At 41.6% G+C, this 18,058-nt stretch overlaps 1 protein-coding gene and 1 long non-coding RNA gene across 2 annotated transcripts; one reads left to right on the top strand and one right to left on the bottom strand.

Annotated features, from left to right (window-relative positions):
* The first annotated feature begins 824 nt into the window (after positions 1-824).
* On the top strand, positions 825-2,009 carry LOC142883742 (uncharacterized). The gene is made up of 2 exons (XR_012926078.1): positions 825-917; positions 951-2,009. It is a non-coding gene; the product is annotated as an uncharacterized LOC142883742 (long non-coding RNA).
* A 5,843-nt stretch (positions 2,010-7,852) lies between these two features.
* On the bottom strand, positions 7,853-15,487 carry LOC142883741 (calpain-2 catalytic subunit-like). Its single transcript, XM_076018890.1, has 21 exons — positions 15,131-15,487; positions 14,752-14,821; positions 13,848-13,966; positions 13,628-13,761; positions 13,378-13,546; positions 13,201-13,284; positions 13,025-13,110; positions 12,183-12,257; positions 11,895-12,055; positions 11,596-11,765; positions 9,953-9,964; positions 9,633-9,844; positions 9,502-9,538; positions 9,350-9,415; positions 9,214-9,271; positions 9,044-9,117; positions 8,686-8,754; positions 8,509-8,587; positions 8,294-8,410; positions 8,122-8,180; positions 7,853-8,031 (listed from the first exon to the last, which is right to left on the bottom strand). The coding sequence occupies exons 1-21, from the start codon at positions 15,365-15,367 to the stop codon at positions 8,008-8,010; spliced, it is 2,112 nt and encodes a 703-aa protein (XP_075875005.1). The 5' UTR covers positions 15,368-15,487; the 3' UTR covers positions 7,853-8,007.
* Positions 15,488-18,058: the final 2,571 nt, after the last annotated feature.

The following is an 18,058-nucleotide window of genomic DNA, read 5'->3' as shown; positions in this document are numbered from 1 at the left end:
GTGTGTGTGTGTGTGTGTGTGTGTGGGGAGATTATGTTGGAGTACCTCAGCTTTGGGGTCACTGTTCAGCACGTATTCAGTACTAAGAGAAAAAAAAAAATGAAGTAACACTGGTCAGAACGATTGAGTGGCCCTGCGATGGACTGGCGACTTGTCCAGGGTGTCACCCTGCTTTTGTCCCATGACAGCTGGGAGAGGCTCCAGCAGACCGCGAGACCCTGAGGTCAGGAAGAAGCAAATATTGAAATTGGATGGATGGATGTATTGAGAGTATCAGAAAAATGAAAATGATCCAGATGCTAATGCAAGACCTGTGGTCAGGTCAGTCCAGATTTTTCTGACGCAACTTTTTCATTTTTGCAAAAATAACCAAATGTATTGCTTCATAACTGTAAATAAACAAAACAACTTTTTTTTTTAAACCTCAGATCCTGTTTTCTTGCTTTTACTTGCATAAAGCAGTTGAATCAGCACTTTAACTTTATACCAGAGTATTTTTACACAAGTATCCTTACTATTTAATTACAGACTGAATACTTTTGCTCCCTCTTGCTACCAACAAGAGAACACCTGAAGTTGCAGTAGAACGATTTTGTACTCATGCGAAAGGACATATAACCAAACAAATCTGACCTGAACTGTTGTCGGCTGCTGCAGTCTCCTGACATCTCTTCAACCACCCTGTTTCCAAGCAGTCAGTTGTCCTCGCTCTGGAAATATTCATCCATATGTCCTGTGCAACCTCATTTCACGGACATCACCAAGTCAGAGGGATATTTATAGCCTGAGATAGGCATTTCTGCTGCAGAACTGCCTTGATCTCTAAAAAAAAATAGCGCTGTGGGTGGCTAGATAGTCTGAATCGCTGTGGGAAGTCGGTCAGAACTGGCTTTGGTTACTGCTTTAGTGTTACTTTAGTGTCGTCCTTTAACTTCTGGTTCCCCTGTAAGTGCTGACAGCGTCACACAACTCATGAAGCATCAAACCAGATGCCACTTTTGAACACATCAGCGTGGTTGAAGTCACTATCCACCTTTCACCACAGCCCAGTGAACAATTTAAACGGTTTGTAAAACTGTTGGACTGGACCAGCAACCACTTATCAGCATCATCAACGGAAGGCCTAAAATGAGAGGATTGCAGATTGCCTCATAAATCAGTCCCATTAACATCTTGTACCTTTTTTTGTTGCCATAGATACAGATCACTCACTTTCAGCACCAAGAGAGCCATGCGTGCATCCGTAAGAGTAATGAACAGATAATGTTTTTATTTCTTACGTGTACAGTATATGATATTTTTATATGTTCTGTTTTCAGAGATTTTATCAATTTTTTTTATTGTCATTTTTTTCCCCTTTATTGCATGTTCTGCTGTGTGCTTTAGCACATGAACTGATGTTCCACCCTGACTGCTATTTGTCTTGGGGGGGGGGGGACCCATAACCTGATTGTTTGGACCTGTGACGCAAAGTGCAAACTTCAGTGTGAAAAATAAAAATGGGATGGACACAACAAAGGAAAGCATAGTTGCAGTGATTTAAATGGCATTTTTAGGCTTCTGAATACATAAGGAACATTATATCTTTGCAAAAGTTGGAACAATATATTTTCAGTGAAAATGTAACAGTCAAAAACAAACAAACAAAAGATTAAGATCTCAAACACAGTTGGATCTTTTGACCTGGTCATTTCTAACATTGTTACACTTAAAATATTTTCTAGGAACTCTGTAGCTTTGTGTAGTTTACGTCTTGCTGACCAATCCAAAAGACAGAACAAATAATATATGCAGAGTATGTATGCACATTAAACAAGAAGAGAGAGACTCCGTTGAGATGCATTATTGTACCCTTGGTTGAGTGAAAAAAGTAAACAATACAGAACAATCTAAATTACATCTTAACGAGCCCAGGAGTAGCCTGGGAGATGTGACAGATTTATTTCCAATGGTTTATAAAATAGGAATCTCGTGCCATCCAGAACCACTGCCTTTTCTGAAAAATATGATGATGCATTAAGAAAAAAAATGTTTCCTTTTGAAAAGCTCTTGATTGACCTTGTTTCATCATTGGGCAAAGATTGAGCATCACCACCATCACAATTATATTGTTTCGCCTTCAATGGAAATTATTTCATCAGCCTTTCCCAAAGTCTCTGCGAAAACCTTTTTGTTGCTGATATCAGAACGGTCATGAATTTCAAGATTATGCTTGAGACCTGTTGAAAAACACAATGTGATCCAGCTTTAGCAAAGATTTAGGGCATTGCTTTCATTTATTTGGAAGTTTGGGGTGTGGTAAATTACCTTGCATTTTCCCTTTCAGGGCATCTTTTGAGCTGGCATGGTTCATCTTCTCACCAAGTTTTGAATCTTCAGGACACCTGATTTGAAGAGAGGTCATTGTTGGTTTTTCATAAGATGCGTGTTGAATTGTGTCCTCAGAGTAGATCTTTAAAAAACATACAAAAAGAAACCCCCAAAAACCCCATCACAAACAAACTTGCCATCATGCTTCTTTTAAACGTACAACTTACCACATGATAAACACCAGTTCTTTTTTGGAACCCGTGTCCTTGGTCTCACAGTGGAAGTCATAAAGCACGTAGGTGCACTCCTTTTCCTTAAGCACTTTGTCCCTCAAGTAGGTAAAGGCGTCTTCTCCATCCAGGTCTTTTTGGGTGATTTTTTTCGCAACATCAATTTGGTTTTTGCCATTCACGTCACAGAACCCAAACTTGAGGATTCTTATCCTTTGATCGTTGTCCTTTGCTATTTTCATCTCATTTATACAGTCGAGCGAATTTTGAGTGACGGTAACCCCAGAACACGCCTGTGAAGATTGAAAAAAAGGGGTGTGAGGGGTTAGTACAGCTTTCAACAAAATTAAAAGTGACTAAACAAATGTGTTTATTGCAGATAAGAAACACCGACAGGGAGCAGCGACCGTGGGTTCTCTGACTGAACAGGTAGTGAACTGAGACCTATTGTGAATGAACATCAGCCTTGCTTTTTTTTTTTTAAATCAGATTTCAACAAAGTTAATAAATGTGTTCTTTCTGGTTTGCCTCTGCATTGCAAAGATATCCGCTGCCTTCACTTTGTTCTGTGTAAACCCAATATGTGACTGAAACTGAAGTGAAAGGCATATTGTCATCATTTTGTCTGGAGTGACTAAAGACAAAATGTTAAAGTAAAGTAACCTTAGACTGTTATGCTTGAAAAAAAGAATTATAAAATCAAGTCAGTAGACTTGTTCGAGCAACCTCCTACAAAAAAAAAAAAAGGTACAGGTCCACATGTACATCTGTGTTCAATTACATGCTGTTTTGCAGCATTTATTGAGCACAATTTCTGCAGATGCTCCAAGTGGTGCTGAAGAGTTTCGCTCAGAGGCTACTCATGTCTGAAGTCGTTTCGCTCCTCATATCCAATATTCTTTTGTTAAGTTACAGCTTAACTGCGAACGGCCCAGTTTTAGTTAGACTTGAAACAAAAACAGGGTTTATGCAGTTCCTCTTGCAACATGTCTCACTTTTGCACAGATTTTTATCAAATTATATATATCGACAATGTATTATTTGCCGTCAAAAATGGAAACCTCCTCGGTTTTCATGTCCAAAGTCCTGTCACACGTGAGTTTTCTTAAGTTTGTGCCGCTGTAATTCGGTTATCCGTTGGGTGTTGGGCAGAAAACAGAACTTAAAGAAGAAACAGGAAGTTCTTCAAAGGCAGACATGAAAGACAGGAGCAATACCATTCCTTAAGCAATGACATGTGCAAAGATCCCAACAGCCTTTTAGCAGCAACATGCTGTGGGTGTAGTTTGCCCTGCAAGTTTTCATGGCTTTGGCTCTGCCGCATTCCTGTCATTGTGGAACAAGTTAACACAAGAAAGACCGCCCCAAGGGATTCTCTCTGAACAAGTTTGAAGCACAAACAAAGCTGCCTCCATTTTGGAGGCAACTAAACCACGCCTAGAATAAGTCTTTTCATAATCCGTGCTCTCTTTAGAGTCGTCTGAGGAACGTACAAATAAAATGACACACTTTGAGAAATTGCAGACAAACGGGACTACCAAGGGTTCAAACATTTTCAACGTATATTGAAAACCAGGTTCTGGCACTTCAAAGTCACATCCGTTCTTCATTAGATGTCCTTGCAGGCTACACGCAACATCCAGAGATTACCAAGTGGCACAGTGTAAGACAAAATAGTTCCATGTTCGAGCGGGCAAACAGAAAAGAAGTTACTCACCATTTTGCTTCTGATGTGAGGAAGAGCAGAGAAAAATGGCAGCACCCGTCAAAATGCTGCAGGGTTATAAGGAAGGAGAGGAGTTTGACTCATAGAGGAGGAGCCTGGGTAAATGAGCACACCTCCAAAAGAAGACCCACCCCTCTGTGTTCCAGGTGGGACACAGTTTCAGCCGCTGCTTCATTATTTGCATCTAACCTCACAACATTCCAAGTCAAGAGGCACAGATCTGTGTCCAGTTTGGTCTGGCACAGAAAACAAATTGCATTTTCCCAGTCCCCTCATGTTCAACTGTCAAAGTTTGGGAACTTTTTCCCCTTATGGAAACTCCCCCAGGTGTTCTTGCGCGAGGACAGGAGTGGCATGTGACACCCTTATATGGAAATCAAATGTAGAGAATTTTTTTTTTCTCTTATGGAAACGCCCCAAGGTGTCTTGAGTTGGGGCGGGAGTGGCTTGTAAAACCCTTATATGGAAAACAAACCTGTCCACATTTTCACTCATCACCACTGAGGTGGAATCTTCAAGCCTTATAAGGTAAAAAAAGGGGACTGGTTGTCAAAGGCAAGGCCTCCATCTGTGCGTCAGGCGATACTTTACCCATTATCAGTCAAAAAGTCAAAGAGCAATGCTAGATTATGATGGTTGTTGTTGTTGGTCAATCTAATTTTCACACTTTTTTGGGTGTGTGTGTCCCAGAGGACGTATGGCCTATATTTGTGCTTGGCTGTTGAGTTATAGTTGAACACACACACACACACACACACACACACACACACACACACACACACACACACACACACACACAAAATGCTTGTGCTTGGTTTTATTTTGAAATTTCTTTTATTTTTGCCTTTTTATTTCTGACTTTTTTTTTTTTATTTCCTTTCCCTGTATAGTCTTATGTGAAGCTGAGGAAATACTGCACTTTTTCAATTAATTTTTTCAATTTTCTATAGTTTCTGTGTGACACGGTAGACATTTAAATAGGCATTTAAGCAGTGTAGCTCTCCTCTTTATAAACCTAAACCCTTTACAACTAGATAGGTTGGGCTGCAATAGTTACGAAATGAAGGGAGCATATTCTCAACATTGTTTTCAGGAGTGCATCTCGGTTTTGTCTGTCGTATGGAGTTTGTCTCAGCCCTTCGCTTTAAAATGATTTAATAAAAAAAAAAAAAAAAAAAAAAAAGCACATTCACACTCCGTCTGCACAGCTGCTATTTTTATGTACAGTTACTTTGCTTTAGTGTCACAGTGGCTTTGTTTCCTCTGCGTGGATTAGTGGTTTTCAGAGTCCCGCCCAACATCCGGACTTGCATCGGTTCCAAAAAACATAGTGTCCAAATGCTGGCACGTCATGGCGTGCCTGCTAAAGCTTTGATTGCAACACCAGAATCTGTGAGTTCTGAGAAAGGCACCCCCCCCCAAAAAAAAAGCTGATTAGGCAACAGAGTTCAGGTAGAGTCTCTATATATGTATCTCTCTATTAAAGGCTGTATGTTTGGAGTTGTCTCTTCCTTGGTGCCCATGGCAGATCCAGCGACCGTAGAAAGGGAGAGCGAGCACAAACTTTACAAAGATGTTGAAGAGGAAGTACAACAGTGAGCCACATACAACAGGAAACGACTGCTGCATAACTCTGACAGTTGAGAAGCTGCACTGAGGGAAGGCTGGCCTCGACAGCAAGCAGCGAAACCCTGTTCTGTGAAAAGTCTGACATCTACTGGTCAATTATAGGCAGTGACTCGGCCAGGGCTTAAAGGTTTAAGATTCTCAGAAGAGAGGATTTCCTTTTTCAGTCAACCCTGATTTTCTATATATTAAACGACAAAGCTCCAGCTCTTTACACTTCTGTATTCAACATATGTCCATTTCTTATGATTTTATGAAAGAATTTTCCTGTTGTGTATACTTTAAATGACACAAATAGAGATGCGGTCAGTGTCACTTTATTAGTGATATAGTGTACACGTTCAAAACACGTTCATGTGATTGCTCAGGTCGTACCACGCAGCACGATGCTACACTATTTTGTCATTCTGCCCATCCACATCAATATTGATTACAGAGATGCCAAATACATGATGCAGGCTTAAAATATGACATTTACATTTTGATTCAGATAGAAACAAAGAGTCAAGTTTACGTACTTGTACATCGTTTTACATGCTTAGCCTTAGTGTCATTTCTTTTTGGGGTATTTGCCTTTACTAATCTGCATTACAATAGGAGAAATGTAGTCCAGATCCAGGGGCAACTAAATGGCACAGATGCACAGTTTTGAATTTCATTCTTCCCTGTTAATGTAGCTTCTAGGACTTGTAAGGTTAGACGCAAGAACACCTAGTGGTTTTATACAGAAAACAAAACAAAACAAAACAAAACATATGGTATTCAGTGTTAAGCTGACCTCAGTTCAGATTTCATGCATGTCTATTGTTCAGTGTTGAGTGATTATTATTATTATTATTATTATTATTATTATTATTATTATTATTATTATTATTATTATTATCATCATCATCATCATCATCATCATCATCATCATCATTCATTCATTCATTCATTTATTTATTAACCAAAATTACAGTTCGGCTTTTATTGGATGACAATTTACCCAAGTTTCTCTTCCTAAAGCTTGCATGAAAAGATAAGAGCAGTTGCATTTTACGGCATCTTGTGAAGTGGTCTTCTTTCAGGACGTAGCTCATATAAAGATGAGAGATTTGTGAAGGTGGACGTTTCCAAATCATCGTAATATCGTGAAGATATACTTTATGGCCATAGGTCAATTTAATTGTGGGAATTATGTGGCAAAATACTTTTACACCTTTGCTGCAGCCAAGTCGGTTTTCTTCCCCCTTCACCTTGTGACTACCCCGTGTGTGTGCATGTGTGTATATGTGTGTCACACACATATAAGTGTATAAGTGGAAGCACCTGAATATTCTTTAGGCTGGTCTCCACTTTTCTGGATAAATTATTACCAAATTCCAAGGTGAAGGCTCAAATGTCTAGCCGAGGTGTGACTTGAGCTTGGGTGAGGTTAAGGGGAGGCTGAACAAAAAAAAAAGAAAAATAAGACCATCTAATGGAAAGTAGATAAAGAATTGTGTTCCCGTTTGTGTGTCTGTTAGTGTGCGCACGTGGGTGGTCTGTGGCTTCCTGTCGCTCTGCACCTCCCCAACCATCAACACCTGTCTTTAATTAGGCTCCCTTGACTCAAGTCAACTCTGCACTTCTTTTTCTCTTTATTTTCTATCCTAGTCCCTCAACCTCCCAGACATTGGTTTTTCTCCGTTCATATTCAGGCAAGGGTCTTCAGCATACCTGTCATCAACCACGTGTTCCAGTTCTTCCAAGGTAGAGCCCATGTAGAGGTCCAAGTCTTTATGCTGATCTCAGCAAATCGCTGTTGTGACTACGAATGTAGCTGTGTATGTATCCATGTGGCCTGGCAACACGTTTCTATCCAAAAAGCCATTAGTCATTAGACTGTAGTACTTCTGCTTCTGTTCAAAACTAAGACTGGTTTAAATAGGACTGATGGTATGAAAGGACAAGCACTTTAAACATCGAAAAGACAACGTAATTATGGTCAATATATCGCTTTTATTGAAATCAGCATATATGAATCCTCGTGCGATTAGCAGCTAAAGGATACCCCAAAAACAAACACATAAACAAACAAACAAACAAAATAATTATCTTGTCGTGAGGATGTCTGTATTTGGAGGCAGAGTTTACCTACAGCATGGACACATTCAGCCACTGTGGATGAAAAACATGTTACAGAATAGTCCATGAGCCATTCATTCATTGCCTTTAATGTTTCAGTTATTGTCACAACGGGCACATTACCTGCATGAGATCAAACTCAATGTGACCGGACCCATCAGTGTCCAGCTCTTTAAAAGTGTCTGTTGTGGGGGAAGAAAAAAAAAACAAGACAACAAAAAAAAAGTGACTCAATGACCTTATTTCCTGCATGGCTGTAAGTAAGAATATGGCCACGTCCAATGACTGAACTCACTGAAGAGGAACTCCAAACGAACGAGGCAGCACACAAAGTTGTCAAAGTCAATGCTGAGGTCGGGTTCACTGTAGCGGGCCACGATGATCTGATGCAAGGGGTTGTTGAGAGAGAAGCCTGTCCAAATGCAAAAAGACAAAACAAAAAACAGGCAACGTTGACGCTAAACAGCCAGAGGAAAGTCCATGTCGAGGTTGGATGTGCGTAGCACAAACCAGCATCCTCCACGGCCATGCGCATCTCCGAGGCACTCATACAGCCACTGCCGTCCACGTCCCTTCCTTTGTACAGATCCTAATGGAGAGGACCCACGTGTTGATATAGCGTGAGCTACCGAGTCAAATAGGAAAAAAAGGAGCACCGTGTTCATACTAAATCAGTAGGAAACATACCAGGTACTTCTCAATCTTTGACCACAGGATCTTAAATTCGACCAGTCCAAGCTTGGCACTCCCATCTTTCTTTGAAGAGATTGTCAGGGGGAACAAAAAGACACTACTTCCTCACAGTTATTCTTCAGGGCTGTTGGGCAATGACAACAGTCAGACTCAGACTAGAAAACTGCCAATTCCATTATTGTGATATTCTGCTGAAACCCAAACCACTGCCATGGCGTTTCCTAATCTACGCACATTTTTAAATCTTTTTGAGGTCAACCTTATTTACTATTACTTCTTATTATGTTAGCAGTAGTTGTACTAGTCTGGAGATAATACACAGAAAGGTCATCGTTACAACATCAAAGGATACATCCAGTAGATTGACCATGTTGCGGCATGTGGTAAGGCTAAATCCATCGGTTTTGATTTTATTTCTAATGGCCGCTGGGGGGGGGGGGGAAGGAAACAACGGCGGTGACTGTTTTTGAGTGTCACGTCCACTTGAATGTGTAAAACAGACGAGGGCTTAGTTTGTCGTACCCTTGGTCACCACTTTGTTGAGGATCTCCTGTAACTCGAAGACACAAATCTCCACATCCTGAAAGCCAAGTAACACAGTGATAGGTGAGAGGTTTCACCAGGTAAGTTAGCAACTCCATTCCTTTGAGATGCTTACGTGTCCGGCAAGCTGGTCAAACAGCCTCTTGAATCTGTCACAAATGTCATCCTCGTCAATGTCGATCTAAAGGTGACACGATGAGTGAACTTTTTTTTTTCCTTTTAGATGATCTAGCTTGTGTATTTGCGAAGGCCGGAATGTGATTTCACCTGCGCAACGTGGCAGTCCACAGGATCGTCGATCTCTCTGAAAGCGACACGAAATCACATCATCAAACCGTTCGACAACCTGGTCATCAATTTCATTCCAAAATTTGCGCTCGTTTGTGGCAGAGGCATACTGGAAGTCAGTCGGTTTCTCTGAAAACACCCGCACATAGAAGTCTCCATTCTTATTGGGCTCAAAGGTGGAGGGCACAATGAGATATTCTCCCGGCGGGAGGCAAAAGTGGGTGGACACCTCCCGCAGGTTGACGAAGGTCTCTGAGCGTGCAGCAGAACAATTGTATCGGAAGAAGTTTTTCTTCAGATGCACTTGTCTTTTTCCTGAGTACTGGAAAATGGCACACACACACACACACACACACACACACACACAGTTATTAATGTTGTGTGATACAAACGATAACTTCAACTGGAAAGCAATTTGGTGATTGCTTACCTCCTCAGGCAGCTGAAACAGGAATAAAAAAAAAATACGTTAGAGTCAAAAGTGTCATTCTGTGGATGCCATGACTGATTTTGATGAATTAGAAAGTAAGTTATAAAGTTGTGTGAAGACATTGTCCATCTTATCAGTCTCTTGCCTTCGTAAATCCTGTTTTATTTTGACAGCCTTGTCTCCACTTTTGTGTTCTGTATTTTACTTCCTGTTCCTGTTTTCCTGCTTTTGTTTTCGTCGAATGATTTTTTTTTTTCACCTGCGTCTCGTTGTCAGTCCTGCCCTTGATTGTTCTCACCTGTGTTCCCCTGCACTGCTGCATAAATAGTCCTGGCCTCATCTTGTTTGCCTTGTCTGTCTTTGTTATTGCTACTTTCAGGTCCAGGCACAAGTTCCTGTTTGTAAGTCTGTCTCGGTTGTTGTTTCAATCGTTGGTTAAAGTCTTCTCTTTTAGATTTGTTTATTTTCTACAGGTCAGGACACTTTCTGTTTCCTTACTCAAATAACTACATAGCTTTCTGTTTCCCACACCCGTAGTTTCGTCTGAATTTGGGTCCTGCCACCATCCCTTCCAGTTACACTAGTAATATAAAACCAACTTTTCATGCAATTAATCTACTGTATACTGAACATTGCAACATAACAAATGACCTTAACGCACAAAGCATATAGACTTTCACCTTGCTTTAGCAATGTAGAGATTAGTACCAAATAACATAAAAAGTGTGATCCCTTATGATTATATTGCATTCCCCCTCCTGGTTTGTCTCTTTCCTCTGAAGTTTAGTGGAGAAACATACAGAAACTGCATAGTTACATTCTGTCACAGAACAATTAAACAAATCTTGGTTTACTGTCAACTCACTTATTCTGACGTCTAACCCTCAATAATATAGAACATTTTAGGGTCTAACCTTCTGGAGTACAAGAAAAGTGTGAGCTATAAGACAGAGTTTGGAAAATCAGCACTTTGTGATGTCACCAAGAGCACTGGTACCTCTCCCTCTGGCCTGTTAGATGGTTCTAACAATTTCAGACCAGTTTTCAACTGCTTTGTTGTTTTTTAGTATTGTTGGGATTACTCCATAAAATTACTTCTTTAACGTCTTTGTTTCATAAGTTATCAATTACTAATTAATTTAGTTTAAAATTACATAAACAGTTGCCCAGTGCTTTGGAATGAACTTTATTAAAGTGCAAATTTTGCAGTATTGCCTCTGTCCTCTTAACATGAATGAATGTTTGCTCTCTGAACACAAACTGCACATTTCCCAGAACAAACTCATGTACAGCACTGTTGCCTTTTGCACAGCCCATATTGTTAAAATGATTTGAAGATTTTGGAAAAATAACAAAATCGTTACTTGATGAAGTAATTATGATATAATTACCAGTTTTGCAACAGTAATCCCGTTACATTACTCCGTTATTCAAAAAGCAGTTCAGTTCCAGCAGTGGATTATTAGTAATAGATTACTCACCAACACTGTTTGTTTTTGTTTAAACATATAGAAGGTCCTACAAAAGCATCTGTTAATTAGGAGGTGAGGTAGCTTTACTGGAGTACAGGATGAAATAATGAATTTTGAAAATATGAGGCCATAAAAGAACAAAGACATGAGGATGTGTGAAAAACCTCTGACCTCATAGATGGCGTAGCCGATGGTCTCCATGTCCTCTCCCATTCTCCTCCTTCGGCGCTTGTTCTTCTGCATTAGGCCAACGATGACGGTGCATCCCTCCTGGCCATCGTCGGGGTTGTCGTCCACATCATCCAGCTTGATGACAAACTGAGGATTCATCCAGAAGGTGTCTGGGAACAGTAGCAGTGTGCACCGGTGAGCTGATCAACAGCACGACAAGAGCAGGAGCACAGAGCGAGAAAGACGGCATGGCGTCACATCGAGCGTGAAGGGAGATTTTGGAGGAACTGCCGCCGCACTTATATGGTTTCTGCAGCCACCCGCCGACACCCCTCTCCTCCAGGTGTCTTCGAACTCCGTCTCTGCCCATTTCTTGAACTCATTGCCTGAGAGGGCGTCAGGCGTGAGGTTACAGATCTCGAGGCGGGAGTACTGGCGCAGGAAGTCAGAAAATGACATCCTGTAGACGAAAAGGGGATAGATGGAATGAAATCTTGACAACTACTACTATGAAGAGTAAAAATCTGCCTACTGCTTGCGGATTGAAAATGAACAAATGGCCACTTGGATGATTCAGAAACTTTTACCAGAACTCGCCGTCCTCAGAGCGGTTGGTCAGGCGTGCGCGGTCGTCGTCGTTCACATATCTCCACTCGGATGAACTGCAAGTGTCAAAACAATCTTGTGAACTTGTGCACAACAAAGCAGAGCGTGGGCTCCACCCGACCTCACCTACGCAAAGAGGTTTTACCAGCAATTCCTGTGGGTGTGCATGACTGTATTACGGGAGCAACAGACAGAAACACATACACCCAAATCTACGCAACAATCCTACTCGATCAAAAAGTGTTTTGTCAACTGAATAACTGACACTCTTGGCTGCAAAACAAACTCTACACCTGAGTAAAATAGGGAGATCAAAAAGTGACATTGTTCATTTTTGCATTTTCAGGTCCGATTTTAGTCAGAACATAAAAGAATTTGTTACTTGGACTCTTAAAGATACACTGATTTCCAAAAATAAATCGTTTTTAATTATTTTTGTTTTTAGTGAAAAAAATGTAAGCAATTAAAGAGCTTAGTTTTGCATTCTCAAGGCCCAGCGTGTAAAATGTAGAAGGATCTTATGATAAGAAAGGGAAGCAAAACACAAAAACAAACAAACTAATGTCAATCCCTATTCTCTGATGTTTGTCTGGATGTGAGATTGGTGATGTGTAAAATCCCAATGCTGGTAGTGATATAGTCATGAAATCACTAGTTAAAAAACCATTTTAATCAAATATACCCATATACGATACATAATTTACCTCTTAGAAATGTTCCCATATAGCAAAAAACTTGTTTGCAAATGTCAATGTGCAGCTTAGGTCAGTCTTTCTCTTCTGCCAGCTCTATAAATGGACAAGTCGGTTTCTGCATTACTCACTTGTCACTCCAGGATCCGTTCCACTCCACCTGACCCCAGGGGTTTCTGATTCTGATCAGCTGCACCATGTCCCCTCTATGGTCCACCTAATTAAATGGATGTTTAAATGTGTCAACCAGAGGAAGATGAAGGAGAAGAAAAATCCCAAAACAGACAAAGTAAAGTCTTTTGCTTACACATTCAGCTCCTGTCACTGAGTAGGCATGACCCTTCACCAGCTTGCGATAAGTCACAGCTTCTGAGTCGGATGCATTTGTGATCTGGGACAGAGAGGAACGCTTCTGTGAGATCATGAAAGTTAGCCCCGAGTGAAACGTTAGCACGTGCAAGTCAAGCATAAAGCTTCAACAAACATCAATGGAGCATCCCAGGAGCGAGCCCCTCTCCAGGGCCTTCTGGATGATCTTGAAGAGGTGGGGATCAGGCTTGCTGAGCTCATGCTTCTCCGCGATGCCGCCGGTGAAGTCCTCAAAGCCCTCGGTGGTGCTTCCTCCAGAGAGAGCCTCGTAGCATCCGTTCACCCTGGAAGACGCCTTTGCCGTTAACTCAAACACAAAAAGGAAACAACTCGAACTCGCCGAGACTGTTTGTTTCCTCCCGTACTTGGCGTAGGCCTTCTCCAGCAGCGCGCTCCAGAACTCCGAACCCTCGGCCGAGTGGACGAACAGCAGCTCTCCCTTCCTGGTCGGAAGGCGGTCGTCGACCACCACGTCCACCCACTCGCCAAACTGCCAGAACTGCGAGGGACGACGGGGAAGACATTGGGGAAAAATCTGTTGGGTGCCACTTCAAAAGCTGTAGTGTGCGCGCAGACGCCTCGTACCTCAAAGTGAAAGATGCCGGCGTAGTTGTCGTCAAAGCTCTGGTCGTGGGGGACGACGCGAGCCAGCACCTGCTTGTTGAGGGTCAGGGAGGCAATGGCGGCCAACAGCCAGCAGTCCCCTGATCACAAGATGACAACTTTAAGAAAAACAAACAACAAAAAAAAACAAGGGAACTCCCGTGCAAACCTCAGAGCCGGGCCTCACGCCCACAGCATTTCTGTGTCGCCAAGGACACATTTCAAAACAGGCCCCGGTATGTGGTTTGTCTGTGCGCCAGTTGTGCAAGGACGTTGTTACAATGAGGTGTCATTGACACGGGAAGCATCTCTCCACCTGTCCTGCCAGACTGGGTGTAGTCAGGAAAGTAATGCCACACAAACAAGCCTGTTTGCGAGTGTACCAGGCATAAAAAATATAGAAGAAGAGTTTATCGTTGCCTGTCTGAGCAGAGCCATTAGAAGATGTTGTTTTTTTTATATATATATATCTGTAGTTGCTAAACTTGATAAATGACTAATAAATGGCATGATTCTGATAAATAAGAATGCTAAATTATTGCCCGACAAAAGGAACGACAATGCAAATGTTGGTGACGCAAATGTTCGGCCCGACTGTGTTGTAAAAATGCCACAAATGCTTTGAGGTAAGAAGTAAGACAGGTTATAATTATGATTATTATATACTTTTAATAATAACAACACACTTTTAGCATTGGGCTAACCCCAGTGCAACAATTGTATTGAAGTATGCAAAGTAAGTAGTATACAAATCAATAGCAAAAACATTTCCAGCTGCCGAAAGTTGTACAAATTACAAAGTATTACTACAGAAAGAGAGAGACAAAGAGACAAAGAGAGAGAGAGAGAGAGAGAGAGAGAGTGCATGCGTGCGTGCGTTTCTCACCGAGTGCTCCTTGACAAATATCAGTCCTCGTGGCCTCTTCCACAATGAATTTCGGGTTGGAAACCAATTCCTAAGCAAAATGAATGAATGAATAAATACACGTGCTAAAACAAGGGATGAAAAGGTAATTCACGCTACAGTATTTATCTTCAGTAATTCCATGTTATTTGATGGCGCATTTATTTATTTGTTTATTTATTTGTTTGTTTATTTATTTATTTATTGCTTGGAACGTCTCCTAACGCAGAACAGAAGGGGTGCAGCTCATGCGCCAGATATTACTATCCACAAACTCCAGCAGACACAAATGTACGCAAATAGTGTCACATCCCCCGCCCTCCCCGGCGACCCTCGACAGATACTGTAGCGTCCACTCTACCGTCGGCCTCTTCCAGGCGATGCCCCGGACTTTGTGGGAGTCTGGTCCGAGCTCATTGAAGCCCAAGGATGAGGGCAACGCCTCGAAGCACTCGTCCTCGAACAGCCGCCCTCTCTCCAGGCAGCTCCTCCGCAGAGCCTCGAAGTCCTGGTTCAGGTACTTGACGGCGTGCGAGTTGCTCCCGACGCCTCGCGCCTTCTCCCGGTTGTGCTGGAGCCTGTCTACGATGCCGGGCATGTTTGCAGGGGGGGTTTACAGGGTGGCAGACGCCGTGTCTGTGTGAAGGTCTGGTTTCCTGTGCGCTGTTTTGTTGCCACCCGTGCGTATCCACGCCCCGCTGCCGATTGTGTTTGGGTATCCACCTCGCCCTGAGGCACCTGCTGCATCTCCTCCCCCGTGACACGCAGAGATGGGAAGTAACGAAGTAGGCTACAAATGCTTTGTTACTGTACTTCAGTAGATGCTTTCAGTCATCTGTACTCTACTAGACTTTTCAAGTTTACTCCCTGCATTGGTACATAAATATCTGTACTTTCTGCTTCTTATATTGCAAAAACTTTTCAAAATTACTACTACTACTACTACTACTACTACTACTATTATTACTTTTTTAGCCTCAAATATACAAATTCTGTTCAAAGTAATTCACTTATAATTTATGATAGTTGTTTTTGCCTGAAGTGGAGCTATCTGAACTATGCTGTTGTGTAATCAAATATAAAACGGGATCATAGAGGAAGATTCCCCGTCTACAACTGCCGCCCGATCTGACAAGATGTGGCCGATCCATCAACGGGGCCTCACCTTGTTCACACAAAAACACTTTGATTGCGTGGTTTATTAATAAGTGGAAGAGTCGGAGAGCACACAGCCCGTCTGCGGTACACATGTGACTATCCTGTTTCTGTGATCTTTGAAATGCTTGATTTAATTGTTTAACTGCTCATCGTATTCACTTGTGAGGCTACCTATCAGGAAGCAATGGGTTGCTTTTGTGCTCTTTTATTTCAATAAGTTGTTGGGTTTTGTTTTTGTTGTGTCTTGTGTCTTGTGTCTTGTGTCTTGTGCCATGTCCTGTGTTGCTTTTTCTTTTTTGTGGGTGTTTTTGATAGTCTCCTCCGCTGTGCACTTGGTCAATTTTGTGCATTTTATTTACGTTTTTTTTCTTCTGTATTGTTGATTAAAGTCACTTTTGTCATGTTTTGTCTTGTCTCGTTCTTCACTTTTTTTGCACTTACTTTCGTCCATGTGTTTCAGACTCTGACTTCCACCCTTCCTATCATTCTTTTGCATCTTCTTGTCTACCTGGCCCTGACTGGTCTCACCTGTGTACCCTCATGTAGTCCTTGTCTCCCTTTATCTGGTGTCAGGTTGTCGCCTTAAGTTGTCTACGTAAGCCTCTTGTGGTTTTCCATGTCATGTACTTTTGTGACACTTTATGAATTTTTTTTCTTTACTTTGAGAATTTTTTTCCCGCTGCAGATCCATTCCTAGTCAAGATTTAAGTTTTCTTTTTAAATAAAGGCCTCTTTATTCTACCATTACCATGATTTCTACAGTTGTGTCCTTCTCCTAACCAAGACGTCAAGACGTGACAAAAGGTGTTGGTGTTCGAGGGAAGATAATGAGACAGTCCTGTTGCGCAGCCTCGCCCAGGACTTTATTGTTTTCTGGTTATTCTGGTCTTGGTCAGGTCTTCTTGATTGAGGGCGTGCACTGACTAAACGACCAGGACATTGCTGCAGGTCCTGTGGCTTTTGCTGTAATAACAAGAATTTAAAAAAAGCCCTTCAGTGTCTACGTTCAATAAACCACACGTTCATAAAACCTGCACCAACAAGACTGTGCACATCACTGACTAATGTCAACATATTAAGGGATAGATGGATGAACTTGTATGTTGCACAAATATTGACACATAATTCAATTTACATCAAATTCAAGCGTGAGTTAAACGTCTTTCTATATATTTATTTTATCTTATATATGTATATATATATATATATATATATATATATATATATATATATATATATATATATATATATATATATATATATATATATATATATTAACATTTATTTAATAATTGTGCTGAGGATATCACTGTGAGCAGCGGCTGGCTGGGCTTAGCTGGTTAAAAGAAAAATATATTGAAAGGTGGCCAGTTAACATATGTTTAATACTCAGATATGTGATGCATCCACCAGCAGTGGAGCCGACACTCCCCATTCCTTCATGCTGGCAGGTGCTCCAGATATGCGGGGCCTTGGCCTTGGACAGCATCTGGAGTTAAGTTGCTGATCTGCAGCATGTAAAAGTGCTTAATGAGGTCCGAATAGGCCATACTGGAGGGAGGCCAGCTTGTTCTCAGAGATGAACGTGTCATTTTGAATGCATTGAGATGCTTAAGCATGACTTGTAAAGCAAGGTCAGTGAATCATTGAGCAAGATTAGTGATTTATAGCGGCATTTGGAAAAGGTGCACAACGACCGATCTACCGGAACTCTCAATCGTAGACCGCAACCCCTATAGTGTGTGTGTGTGTGTGTGTGTGTGTGTGTGTGTGTGGGGGGGGGGGGGGGGGGGGGGGGGGGCACTGCTGTTAAATGGAGGCAGGGGAATTGGAGATTTTGCAACAGCCCTGCCATAATTTTGATGGAATTTTAAGTGCTTCCTTTTAGCGCAACGTTGACAGACGTCATGATGAATGCTCTAGCATGCTGTTGATGAATTATGCATGTTTTTGCATAAACACTGCACCACAACCACCACCACTATCCCAGGCTAACAACCATCTCATACACCAGCAGGCTTGGAAATAGTGTAGCACAGCAGGCATTCTTTTGCAAGGTTAAACGAGAAACACAATTTTAGGTGCACATCATCTCATTGCCATGCTTCGCTATCAAAGTTTCAAAATAAAA

The sequence above is a fragment of the Nelusetta ayraudi genome, unplaced genomic scaffold (assembly GCF_046127955.1).
Source record: "Nelusetta ayraudi isolate G7.1 ecotype Tasmania unplaced genomic scaffold, CSIRO-AGI_Nayr_v1 ptg000008l, whole genome shotgun sequence".
Taxonomy (NCBI): Eukaryota; Metazoa; Chordata; class Actinopteri; order Tetraodontiformes; family Monacanthidae; genus Nelusetta; species Nelusetta ayraudi.
The sequence above is the reverse complement of the archived record's forward strand: the minus strand, read 5'-3'. Positions and strand labels throughout refer to the sequence as shown.